At 36.1% G+C, this 14,007-nt stretch overlaps 1 protein-coding gene across 1 annotated transcript; it reads right to left on the bottom strand.

The window, feature by feature from the left end:
* Positions 1-473: 473 nt before the first annotated feature.
* On the bottom strand, positions 474-13,404 carry LOC148842165 (guanine nucleotide-binding protein alpha-1 subunit). The gene is made up of 14 exons (XM_088958150.1): positions 12,688-13,404; positions 11,355-11,543; positions 11,114-11,186; positions 7,261-7,298; positions 7,065-7,154; positions 6,816-6,893; positions 6,516-6,623; positions 6,327-6,428; positions 3,714-3,769; positions 2,638-2,772; positions 1,507-1,600; positions 1,362-1,421; positions 1,191-1,270; positions 474-1,046 (listed from the first exon to the last, which is right to left on the bottom strand). Exons 2-14 carry the CDS (start codon positions 11,439-11,441, stop codon positions 869-871), a joined length of 1,179 nt encoding a protein of 392 aa, XP_088814276.1. The 5' UTR covers positions 11,442-11,543; positions 12,688-13,404; the 3' UTR covers positions 474-868.
* Between the last annotated feature and the right edge of the window lie 603 nt (positions 13,405-14,007).

The following is a 14,007-nucleotide window of genomic DNA, read 5'->3' as shown; positions in this document are numbered from 1 at the left end:
ATCAGTTACAGGACCCCATCACTGCTAGGCTGCTAGCGGTACACTTTGCAGTATAGAGAATCTTACTTGTTTTTCTTAAGCAGCGTGCGTATTTCAAGCATAAATGCAGCCAATCGGATTGGAGAGATGTAGGCTAGAGAGTTGATTCACAATGTGTAGCCGTATCAAATAGAAGCCAAGCACCACCGAGGCACCGAATTATATTTTAAAGGTTTTTTGTCTCCCATATAAACTCCATTTAATGGTGTTACGTTCAAATTTTACGGAGGATGAAAGGGAAATAATCAAGTCCCTATAATCAACGGGATGAGGCTGACAATGAATGTATCTTACAGTCAATGGATTTATTCTCACCCTTCAGCTTTCATCCTCTGAAAGTCATCCTTATGCACCTGAAATCACATGAGCAGGATGGCCTCTATGGCTCTAAACATCTGCTGATCATCAAACCCGAAGGCGCTCCCATAATCCCATTTTATGTTTGGTAGAGCTTTTCAGGATGTAGTTTCTATATTAAAAGATTCACATGGTTCACGACAACGATGTATAAAATACACCAAAAGAGATCAAAAGAATAAAGTTTTCTCAAATGTAAAACCCAATTACTGTTCTGACGACAACCAAGGGCCCAAATTTTTCGACAAGGCTTCGCTGGTTTTCCGAATGACAAATCAGCAGCCAAAAGTAAAATCGTGAACAGAACAAGTTTGCATACGGGGCTGCAAGCCTGCAACACATGGGACTAAATTTTTTTAATGTGGGGAGCTTGATCATCATCCCTCTCTACAGATGCTTCTTTAGCTTTCAACAGCAAAATTCGGACCAAGCTCTTCAAGGACGACTTTGTGATCCAAGAATTCCACCACCATCACAATAACCCGGCCTCAAATAGATTTCTCCTTCTTAAAGTCTCATCTACAAGCTTGAAAGTTTTTTTCACAAGCTTCTGATCAAGGGCAGTGGTCCTATAGATCTTGAAGACTCGGTCCACACGATCGGGAGCAGTGCTCTGAAAGTACAGTTCCTCAAATTTCTTCTTCACAAATCTGAAAATGTGGTTCCATCACAAGGACAGGAAGTAAAGAATCAATAAACATAAAATATGCTCTAGGATAGAAAGGGGTGAAATATGGAACAGAGATGCAGAACCAATGAGGTCAACAACACTGTTGAAGACGGTGAACACTTACTCGTAAGCATGCTCAATCTCCTGTTTTCCTGTAGACACTGGCTGGTAATCTTTAAACCATTCACACACATTTAGTGGCACCTGTATAGCATAGAAATTAGAGAAACATGTACCATATAAATACTAAATATTCAAGCTGCACACTGTTGTTTAAGGTTTCAAGTGGCTTCACCTTCAGAACTTTCTTCTCAAATATATCAAATTTGTTTAAGAACAGCATGAAAGATGTTTTCTGCACAGCAGAAATAGATTCAAATGAAGAAAAACACAATCAAGAATAAAAAAGAATAATCTGCAGAAGCACCATGAAATAAAACCTCAAAGCACTGTTGCTTTAGGACCCAGTCAAAGAGCTCCTTCGTCTCCATCATTCGGTTCTTGTTTTCATCCTCAAAGAGCATTTGATCGTACCTGAAACACCATTTAGGTCAGTTATTTTCAAGTTATGACAGAAATGCCTCACGCTTAATCTCCAAACCATGTCATGTAGGTGCTAGTGCAGCCATGCTTGATTTCTTTCATTTTTGTTCTCTCTTGTTCTTTCTCCACCTCTTTTGATCAGAAACATGGTTCTGAAAACTGAACCGGACTGGATGGTCAGACTGGTTGACCTGGGAACGGTCAGGTAACCGGTTCAGTTTCATCCTAAAACTGCTTTTTGGCCAAAAACTGTTGATTTGGTCAGCGACCCACTGAACCGGGCAGTCAAACTGTCAACCCGTCGACTCAGACAACGGTTTTTGGCTGTTTTTTATTTTATTTATTTATTTTTTAAGTCAGAACAGGCCGTCCATTCAAACTGGATGGTCAGACTGTTGACCTGGGAACCAGTCCCCAGAATAGTTCCATGTCTGTCCAGTTTTTAAAACCTTGATCAGAAATACTGACCATGATTTATGCATTAAGTCTTCCACTCCAACTCTAAACGCACCATCAGAAAACTCATCTCCAGTTTTCCTGGGATAAATCATAGTTAGCATCTTTTGCAGTAAGTAAATGGACTAGTAGTTGTTATTCCTCCAAGCTGTAAATATGCCACCAAACAAAACTGCCAACTTGATACACCACTCCTTTGGGTAACTAGGTATGTTTTGGTGGGTAACTGGGGGTGGCCAAAAAAATAAGCCAAAAAGATGATCCTGAAAAGAGAACATTTAGAAAAGCAATGCCCTATGGCTGGAAGCAACTACATATATCCAAATTTGCATCAGTAATTTCTGCTCGGGTTGGTATAACCCCAGACAAGACCTTGTTTTAGGATATATAACTCAACATGCTTCCTTACAACAGTAAGTTCTGCCCATGTTAAATCAGAAGTTTCATATCCCTTAACATGATGATAATTAGTAGTTTAGGCATATGCACAAGCATTTAAGAGGCAGTGAGAACTTGGCAAATATCTACCCATTTCATGGTATTATAATTAATGAAAGGCAGAATGAGCTTACTCGCTAATAGCAGCACAGAAAATTACAGCTGTAACACCTTCAAATAGATGAATCCACTTTCTTCTCTCATTTCTCTGGCCTCCAACATCAAAAAGTCTATAAACTTCACCACTTTTCTTATTCCCTCCAACGGGGCTGCAGAATTGTTATTTGCAATGAGTTATTGTTTTGATATTCTGCCAACTAGAGATAAATATATGTTCAAGGTGGTGGAAATCAAAATTAGTGCAATTAACAAGTTAGTTAAATGATATTGTTGTACTATTATTCACGTAAAAGTGTGAAAGATGTCCAACTATACGAAGGCATCTTAGTTGAAACCCATTTGGTCAGAAAAACACAACCTCGCGGTACATATTACTATCAGGGCCAGGAATGCAACTCAAATTGCAGATGAAAAAAGAAAATGAAATCATTATTTTCCAAAGTTCCAAAATCTCTTAGCATTAAGAATGTCAGAGAATAGATTTCTTACAACCATGAAAAAACAACTCAACAAAGCAGTTGAATAGAAATGGCCAACTGCACATGGAACTCAAGTTGAAACTAGCAACAAGGTAAAAATGAAGCACATAATTTAATATAACTGGCTTAATGACTTGGAATCCATAAATGGCAACCATTCTCCAATACATCCTCCAAACAGGCATTAGGGGGGAAACTGTTGTAAGAACCAAGTATAATTGACTGCTTGTAACTTTTAAGCTCTTTACAATCATTTTTCTATCTTTTTCTTCGTCAGTCTTTCAATCATTCTTCCAGTAGAAAGTATTCATGCTTCTTCCAATACTTCATAGCAAATACCCCACAACATAAGTTTCTAACATTTTTTTTTTAATTTGCAAGGAAAAAAAAGAAGAGAACGGTGTTAAACTATTCATGCCTTCCACCTTGATAGGTACGAGATCAACATATGAATAGGGGCATAGTTCTGCTTCTTAATCTTAAATGTTAGTTTAATTTCAGACTTCGGTCATACAATTTGTCAGAGATGAGAACTGTACCAAAAGCAAACATTTGATATTAAGATGCAAACAGAAAAGAAAAAAATGTTTTATCAAAGATAAAATGACTACCTGAACTGGATTTCTACAACACCAGTTGTTCGAACTCTAGCATAAAGAACATCCTCCTGAAATACGAAATAGTAGTTATGAGAATTACACTGAATAAGATTATGAGAAACAATATATGAACATAACTAAGCTTGTATATAGTATAATGGAGGTTATGCAGCATGCATTAAGCAAAGATTTAGATCAAAGATTGCAATAATGCAAGGAAAAAAACATTGCCCGGAAGTTATGCAACATGCATCAAGCGGACAAAGGTTTAGATCCAGAAATACAGTAACGCAAGGAAAAAAGCATTGCCTGGAATTTGGTGCCAAGTGATCCAGAGCCCATCCTACCCCACCCTCAATTTAGGGATCCTAAAGTGTATGAGAGCTGCTAGAACAATCTTTTATATCTTTACTTTGTCAGTTTGTCTTTCGCCAAGTTAATAAGTTGATCACATTGTTGCGTTCTATTCCATCCATGGATCTCACAAGTGTCTTATTAGAACCCCAGTATGTCTTATCTTTTTTATATTGATTGTTCTGAATTTTATGATTTTCCTATATTTTGTTTAATTCTTTAATCATAATTTACCATTATTGTTTTTATGATATTAATTTTCAGATGGCAAGCTAATATGACTGAAAACATAATTAGAGCCCAGTATGTCTTATTTGAGTCATATTACAAAAATAAAACTATTATTAATATAATAGTAAAAACTAACATAAAAATAATAAATAGTAAAATAATATAAAATAAATAAATTAGTGAAAATTTTATTTTAATTATGATAATAAGGTAAAGCAGAAAACAGTGATGGAAAAAAAATAAAAAATATAAAAGAGATCATATAATATTACTAAAAAATAATATAAAATGAATGTGTAGTATAATAAAGGGACAACACCGGAAAATACATTTCGTGCACGGGGGTAGTTTTAGGTTTTTTGAAATGTTAAAGGGACAACACCGGAAAATATATTTTGTTCACTACCTCCAAACGCACTCAGAGGTAGCTTGCCATCTGAAAATTTTTGAGCTATATTCAATGTTCGATGGCTCCATTCAGAGGTGCAGCCGAACAACCACCGAGTGCTGAAAAAGCAAGTTTTTCAGCGTCTGGTGGTCAATTCGGCTCTACCAAACACCACCTGAGTGTCCAGATTTAGTTCTTTTCTCCTTGACTTTAAGACTCAGTTTGGAAAGAGTACAAATGCCAACATGTACAGTGCAAAACCGTATATTTTGTATTATTTTGTCTGTATTTGCACTGCATATATTTGCATTTCTATTCTTTCCAAACTGAGCCTAATTCAACCTATGCTTGTTTCAGCATTAAAGACCCCCCAAGCCCTCTTTATAACAGTTGCCTTTTTACACTGAAATACCAGCAATCTTTCTTAAGTATTTTCTAGGACTCAGAGTGGATTCAGAAAATCTAGAAAACACTGTCTTTTGGGTTTCCCTACATTAGAGAATTGATCATAGGTCAATGAAGATGTAAGGTGCCAACCAGCTGGTTGGTAAGGTCTCCTGCTGGTCATAGCAGAGACTAGGTGTCAAAACCCGCCTGCACCTGGGTTGGGGGATGGGCTACACCCCCTGCGGTTGTGTAGCCCTTCAAAAGAAATAAAAAAAAAAAAAAGTCAATGAAGACAGAAATTAAATTAAAAGTTAACAAAAACATAGAAGTAACTTCATTCCTTTCCGATCTCCATCATTATAAGGTGCCACAAGAAAAAACCCCTTTTTTTATAAGCAACTCAATATTACACCAAAATATAGGATTCTTTCAGATATTGATCTAATTATCCAAAAACTGAGAAAAGTAGACATAGCATTAAATAGAAGCAGAGATCAGAAACTAAATTTATGGATATAATGACCATCATATAGATAGCATTCAATTTTCCACTATTAGTATTAGTGATTAAGATGAACTATAATGCAAACCACAGGCATACAATCTTAGTTTTTAAAAGAAAATCCCTTCTCCAGATATACTTCTAGCAGAGGAAAATTAAAAAACTAGAAAAGGATGCTCCCAAGTTATTGTTCTACTGACTTGTTCACAGTTTTTAATGTCACTGAAATTTTGCAAATTTTTTAATTTGTTTGACACAAAAAAAAAAATCAAATTTGGTAGATTTCATTTTGAATTTTTTTTCAGAAAGAACCTTAAAAAATTACTGAAATTCCGGTTTACAGGTAATAATTTGGCCAAATTTAATAGCATAACAAAAAAGCTATACAATAGAAGTTAAAAGAATAAAACTAGAGTTAGATTAAGTTGTTTATGGAAGATAATTTAATGGTACAAATTAGCATAATTAAATAATATTTAAATAAAATAAGAAGCATTTAATATTACATATTGGTATAATTTAATACAATTGACAATTGTTCATAAAAAAAAAAAAAAAGATGCATTTAAACTTGTGAAATCCAAATTTTCAGATTTTTTTTCTCATTCAAGAGTAATGAATGCTGAAACTCTTGACAATTAAAATCCTCAACTTCAATTGTCAGTAAAAACAATAAGAGAGCAAAAGATAAACCATAAATGCACAATATGTGATCCTCTCCAACATAATTGAAGGAGAAGGGCAAAATCTCACTTAATGATACCTTTGTGGGTACATAATTGACATCAGACAACCTCTGCAAATTTTCCATGAAATAGTGAGCACAATCTGGAACTTGGAGTTCATTACCACGAGCATATGTTTCCTGCAATGCATGAAGAAAATTGGCATCTGTGCCCATGAGAAGAAGCACAAAACAAAAGCATAGGATAACCAAGTAACGCATAGGTACCTGAATTGCAGCATCCTTCCACAAAGTTTCTATGTCCTGTACAAGCTCTTTGGTCAAACGTGGATGGTCCAACCTGCCACCGATTTCTGATAGCTTCTCTCCAATATCCTGACAAAAAGAAGAGAAAAAATATACATTAATAGAAAATTAGAGCCCCCTGAATATATGACAACCAATTATCTGACCGTATGGTTCTCATGGCAAACTGCAAATCAGAAACAAATCTAGAAATTGATTTTTGCATCAAGTAAATCAGCAACAGGACAATGATATAGATGAAAGGAAAAAACTAATCCATACCTTATTTTCAGCAGATAAAACATACTTTGAAGAACTTTCATCATTTTGAGCAAATTCTTTTGACCCATCATGCAGTATCTGTTGGAATTTCAAAGAAAAAAAAAAAAACTCATAGTACTTGAGCTCAAGGATTATCATTTGTATACTTGCAAAAGTGGCTATTCTCCTCTGGCAAATGATACTAGATATTTCTTATTTTGCAAAAGGGAAACAACCAACACACCCTTTCTAGTATTGCGTAATGCGTACTTTAATTGTCTGATACACATTGGCATGGATGACTGGTATATAGCTCTTTAGTTCTGCCTCATCAAAGCCAGTCTGAAACAAAAGTTTTATCTGCCAATTACCATGAACAAGATGTCAAGACCAAATTAGAATGAATTGCAATACAGAGGGCCAAAATAACTTATGGGAATGGGAAAGTAAGCATTTAATGTCTAACCTGCTTAAAAATCGTTGACTTCCCTGACTCTCCAGCCCCTTAACAGAAGATATGTCATAACGAGTAAGATAAACCCATTAAAAGGCTTGCTTAAAACATAAGCAACTTTTCCAAGCCAAAAAAAAAAATTCACTGAAAATAAAATAAGCATAAACTCAATGCATACACAGTGTTTTAGAAGTGCAAAATCCTTCTAATACCCAGGGTGCAAGGTGAGGCATATACTTTTTCAAAGCAAGGAGCAAATTAAAAAAAAGAGAGAGAGAGAGAGAGAAAGAGTAAAGTAACCTACTGGCTCTAATTAAAATACACAAATATAATATGGACGTTAAAGATCTATCAAAAAAATGTACAAGTGAAAGCAAGTATATGCAGACTACCAAAGTACTTCAAGCACTCAACAATTCAAGTATGTGAATATTTCAAAGTGTTTATTTATCTCCTAGTTGCATACCTCAAGTAGCTAGTATGAAGTTTTTTTTTAGCAATAACAGTGAATATTATTAAAGATTGAGAAATTACATAGCTAAGGAGCTAAAGAATCTTTAACACCCTAATACATCAATGTACACCCAAACTGTACATCAATTACAAAACAGCCCAAAAAATAGAGTTTTTGTTCACCCCTTGCCTAGCTAAACCATCTACCAATGAGTTTGCACTTCTCTTTACCCATGTACAACTAACTTCAATGTCCTTAGTCAGCCACTTAAATTTCCTCTTTTCATTGTTGTAGTTCCAGAGCTTGGAGTTGTCCTCCTTTAACCAGTTCACTACAATTTCAGAATCACCTTCTATGATCAATTTATTAATATGCATGTCTTTGACCCTTTGAACCCCTTCAAGAGCTCCTCGTATCTCAGCCCTCAAGGAATCTCCCAGCCCACTTGAACCAGAATACATAGCTAACAGATTCCCTTTTTCATCTCCTATCACTCCCCCTATTACAGAGAGCCCTGGATTGCCCAAACTACTGCCATTAAAGTTCAGTTTGCTAAAGCCGCGAGGTGGAGGGGTCCAACAAGAACTTGATGCTTTCTTAGCTGAAGCTGATTCTGCAATTTCCTTCAAATTCCTTAGCATCTCATCAACTAAAAAATCTGCAAACAATTCCAAAGTTTTCAACCAACGTATCACCCTAATGTGAATAATCTCCAATATTACTTCTAAGCTTCTCTCTTTATCTAAAAAAATCCGTGAATTTCTCTCTTCCCAAACAGTCCAACATACTGCAGCCCTAACACATTTCCACATAATCTTTGCCCTTTTTGTTGGGCAGTTAGGCATGGAAGTGAATAAGCTTTGCACATTCAAAGGGGGAGTTCACCTGATCCAGGGAGAGAACATGGACAAAATAGCTTGAATAGCTTTATAGGGAGATGCTCTTGTAGTCCTCGCTAGAATCCCAGAGTCCCATCCATTGTCTACCACCCCATGAATACTTCCCACTATCTTAACCCAAAGTTTTTCTTTCTCCAATGAAAATCTCCACAGCCATTTCACTAGTAATGCTAAGTTCCTATTCCTTACACTCTCAATTCCCATACATCCCTCCTTTCTTACTCCTACACACCACCTCCCACCTAACCCTATGGTCCTTCTTTAAACGTCTTACATTGCTAATGGCTCTTCACCTTCGTAAAATCCCCTTGAGGCAAATATAAACAAGTCCATATAGATGTTTGGGGTGGTGATCACAACTAAATTTTTGGTCCATATCTACGAGGGAACTGGTTTTGTGATCTTAGTCACAGATCATTCTATTTTAGGGTTAAGGATCAGATATGCGTCGTATTGTTATTATTTCTTTAGTGGAAATTTTGCTATTTGGATCTTATTTGCAAGCTAAGACATGGGGTATTTTAAAAAAAAAAAATCTTTCTTTTTGATTATTTTAAAGGTTAAGAGACCATTGCCAGCATGAAAACAGCGATAAAAGGTAATATGGAAATTGAAAAACCATTAAAAAGACGTAAAACACAAAAGGGTCTACAAGAAATATCAAAAAAGGGTATATCTAAAAAAGTGTATGCCTAAGCTAAGGCACAAGCTGCACCAGGCCCATTTCTTTTGGAAGAGGTTGCACCTAGTCCCAAAAGAGGCACATGCCTTAGAATGCCTCACTTGTGCAACCTATACACACCTAAAACACATGCAAGAAAGACAAATAAATCAGAAGAAATTCTTATTATTGTGAAGACTACAAATCAAGTGCAGTGTTGCATGAACATGGATACAATAATAAGAATTCAATGCATGTCTAGGACTCTGACTTTGAAACAGAAAAAGGACTCTAGGACACTCTAGGACATGTCTATATAAAGTTATATACCATCTAACATTTTATGCATATACAAAAAGGTTTTGAAGTTTGCTTTTGTTACTCTGTGATTCTATAGGAAAAATGGCATTAATCATTTATTAGTGTAGAGTCCACGAAAGACTAATGAAATGTGAGAAGTGTCAAAAAGTTGGTGATGGGGCAACCAGCTAGAATATTGTTGATTTGTTGTAGATGTTAAGAGAAACACAATGAGAGAAAAAAATTACATTGAATGGATGCTGTATCCAAGTTGGAAAGTAGACGCTTACACCAATATGACACTTGAGGAGAGACTCTTGTTTTTGTCAAGTCCTTAAAATATGACTCAAGAACCTTGAATTTTTAGGACAAAATTTGAGTAAGAATTATGAACTTGTAGTATTATTTAAATTGATTATACTTGCATGTTTAATTTGTCATCTATGTCCAACAATCATTATTACTTCCTATTATTTATGTAGAATAAAAATATCTATTAGCAAGCTTTTATATAATGAATATTTATTATTAAAAGAAAAACTTAAAATTTAAATATACTTCACCATGCCCCAGAAACCGTTTCTTCACTTGTTGAGTCTAAGACCTTGTATCTATGACAAAATCCAAGACCAAACCCCCATCCATGAAGCATAGAGAAAACTTGAATAAAAGATAAAAACATGAAACTAATATTTGATATAGTGTTTGAAGTAGGTTGAAAGTTTCCTCTTGCTATCTCCCACCTTCTAAGGAAGAAAACATTTGGGGGTCAGTCTTATATCTATCTCTTCATCAAGTAGTCAAACATCATTAATGTAGTAGGAAGTAGGAACAACAGACAAACACAGATGGGCTGCCTTTTCTTCTTTTCCTCGAGAAAAAAAAAAGGCCATGAGCATCAGTTATTTTTCCCCTATTGTAAGTGTCAATTGATAGGGGCAGCAATAGACAAACACAGATGGGCTGCCTTTTCTTCTTTTCCTCGAGAAAAAGAAAAGGCCTTGAGCATCAGTTATTTTTCCCCTATTGTAAGTGCCAATTGATAGGGGCAGCAATTGGCTGCCCTGCTTTCTCATTGAACACATATCACTTAATCCATATAATAGCCTTCTTGGCTCTATAATAGTGTTCTTGGCCCCCATCATAAACAACCACACAGCTACATCATGAGATCTTAAAAAAGAATAGGAGTTGGGTCAAACCAAATCACACCATCTTTTGTGTACGATTTTTTCTTAAATGGATAAGGAAGGAGAGCTAAGTTGGTTACCACAAGAGTTCAACCAGTTAAGCATGACACCCTAACAACACAAGGACTATTGTTACAAGATAATCACTCATGGACCATTCTACTATTTCCAAAAATTGCAGGAAGGAAAACCAAATTGAAGCAATACAAGAGGCTAGAGAAACTTACCGAGTAACTAATATATTGTAAAACTATGAAGTTTTAGTTAATGGGCACATAACTATGATGTAAGCCAATCAAATGAAAATTATAACATTCACAATAAGCTATACAATATTAGTTAAAATCTAGGCCATACATACCAAGTAACAGGAGCTTCTGGATGTGTTTTTCTGCCTTTGTTTCTTGAGCAATTCGCCTCTCAATTTCTGCAGCCTGAGGATACATAAACTAACAGAGAGTTAAAAGCTTTATATAAGGAAAACATTGAAGATTCTAAGGGTGTTTGTTCAATAATTAAGAACAGACCCCTCAACATTTTTTCCACCATGAACTCAATGGGTAACAAAGGAAGCATAATCGTACTAAAGCGGAATTGTCCACCTGTGCATTTTCTTCAGCATCAGCCTCACTTAAATGTTGTTTTTTGCTGCACAATAAGCCCATAGTTTCTACTAGAATGGACAGCATAGGAATTATACTACTAGTCAAGCTGCACCATGTATCCTGGAAATCTTTCAATGTTCGATAACTTCCCCATGGAAAATAGCCAGAGAATGCGTTTGCTGTTGCCTGTTGTTAAAGCTATTTATTGTTAGATCATATGAAGCATGATTAACAATTGCACAAAGAAAAATGCACTATCATGTTAAAGTCATAAGGAAGAAATGCAAAAGCAATTGTTCAGATAAGGTTTCTTTTTTTCTTTAGATGTGGAAGTGGAATTTGTTGAAGATTGACGAAAAACAGCTTAATTGCTCTAGGAGATTCGGGCTTCTTTGACTAAGATTTCCCATGGATAAAAGAAATGGATTTCCACTTCACCGTACAAAGAATGTCGCATGGTCAAATGCTTGGTTCAGGCTTGTGACTTGGTCACTGCCAGAACTTATATAAGTAATAATACGGATAAATCATAAGGTGTACTCGTAATCTAGCTAAGCTCCTTCAAGCCCTCAAGTTCCGTTGGAGAAGTTCTCCTCTTGCCAGTAACAAAAGGCGGTAGGAGTACGACATGCATAAAATATGCAATACCATTATATTTAAATTTATTTATCCCTGTTTCTTCGGCTCATTACCCTTTGCACTTTTGTTTCCCTATCTCCTTTGATTAATTAATTTTCATCCGACCAGGAGAACAGGAATAATTACACATATTCAACACAAACGAAATCTATGATTTGACGTAACAAGTTAATCCTTTTACAAATCCATGTCTTTGGCCAGAGCAACAGATAAACACCTGGCATAATCCAAAACAAAAAATAATAATAGCAAAGAATACTACAAATAGCTAATAAGCCAGGGAAAAAACACAAAAATTGCCCATGTATAGAAAACCGGAAGATTAACAAATCGTAGAGGTCGTTAACACTCCAAAAATTCACATTAGCAATGTCTAATTCTTCCTAAAATTCCAATCCAAAGTTCCACAAAAATAAAGAAAAATGATAACATAAAAGAAAACGTCCAACAAGAAACCACGCTCCGAATGCCACAAACAAACCCCATTCAAAGTACACCTACAAGAGAACCATAAGAACCTATAGATCTCCCACCTGATCAAGTAGAGAGACCACTCACAGAATCAACAACAAGCAAGGAACAGAAAATAAACTATGGCACAAGAAAGATCTCATAATGCGATAGATAATAAATAAATAAATTAAAAAAAAATGAAAATAGAAAGCTCAAGCTCAAGCTCCATTGGCAATACCTGGTAATGGAGTAATCTGGGCTTTTCGAGTCTCCAAAACCAGCATACTTAGCTTAGGTTCAATCAATGCCTGCTAAGAATCTCCCCGGAGCTGAGCCAGAGGCCAGAGAGAGAGAGGAGAATCGTGGCTAGATTTAGAGGAGGCTCGCCAACTAATAATTAGCTGCGATGGAGCAGTGATTTTCTCAGTGCTAGTGCGGAATAAATTTATACAGAGAGAAAGTACGCATCGCTTCGCTGCTAAATCTGGAGGGAGAGAAGGGAAAGCGCCGAAAGCTGCACGCTTTCGCGACAGTCAAAGTAACAAAAGAAAATAAAAATATTTTGGTGTTCTCGGGTCGAGGAGGAATAGACTATTTGTGTTGGTACCTCCGGAGACTGTACCTACAATTTTTGCGACCGAAGGTAAGCAGTCCATTCGCTCATTTTCACTTTTCAGTAAGAACAAGAAAGGAAACTCTATCATGTTTTCATGCCTCGTTCCTTACATCGTAATCGATGACATAGACACTGCTCTTTCTTTATCCGTTCGTTATTTGGTTGCTGCCGTTCTATCGGAATTTTTTCTTCTTGATGGATCTATTGGACGGTATAGGTCGGGACTTCTGGGATAAATATGGATGCTTGCTCCATGGGATATTTTTCGCCTCCGGTAAAAACAAAAAAAAGAATTAGGGATGTTTGGACGCGAACGTATCCCTTCGATTAGCTAAGGGTATGGAACAACCCAGCCCTGTCTTCTTCATTCGTGGGGGTCCAACCGTCCAAGTCCAACGCAGAAGAGGAAATATCCACGACGACCAGATCGCGCCATCCTGTGAATGTCTCCATTTTTCCTTTTGTATCCAAACATCCCCAAAGCTGCTGTCTTGGGAATTTGGATCAGGACGGAATGGGGGAGGAAAGGGAATCAAATGACCACTTAATGTCATAGATTTATAAAAATCATCCCAACAGAAGAATTTGTGCTACTTTGCAAATCTGCAGATTCGCTATTTTAGCTCTGCAGTACTAAGAGAGAGAGAGAGAGAGAGGTGCGGGCAGATTCAACTCTGAAATAGTTTTTTTTTTTTTTTTTGCTGCAATATTTCATCTGAAATTCTGGGATTTCATCCTAAATTTTAGGATTTTTAATCATTCATTTTCTCCATGATTTTAATATAAGTTTGTCGATTAGTACCCTGTAATTTGGGCCTAGTAGCACTTTGATCTCCAAACTTTAAAATATGATAATACAGTATTCAATTTTTCAAAACATGCTAATCCAGTACCTACCGTTAACCAGCCGTTTAATGCCTTTGAAAAAGATACAAATGCCTT

This window comes from Nelumbo lutea, chromosome 8 (genome assembly GCF_056320005.1).
Source record: "Nelumbo lutea isolate HS-2025 chromosome 8, American lotus-T2T, whole genome shotgun sequence".
Classification (NCBI taxonomy): Eukaryota; Viridiplantae; Streptophyta; class Magnoliopsida; order Proteales; family Nelumbonaceae; genus Nelumbo; species Nelumbo lutea.
The sequence above is the reverse complement of the archived record's forward strand: the minus strand, read 5'-3'. Positions and strand labels throughout refer to the sequence as shown.

Coding starts and splice junctions, on each gene's coding strand:
- LOC148842165 (XM_088958150.1), bottom strand. CDS start 11,441: ATGCTGTCCATTCTAGTAGAAACTATGGGCTTATTGTGCAGCAAAAAA. Junction 6,624..6,815: donor TTTTATCTGCTGAAAATAAG/GTATGGATTAGT, acceptor TCTTTTTGTCAG/GATATTGGAGAGAAGCTATC. Junction 6,429..6,515: donor GGAAGGATGCTGCAATTCAG/GTACCTATGCGT, acceptor CATGCATTGCAG/GAAACATATGCTCGTGGTAA.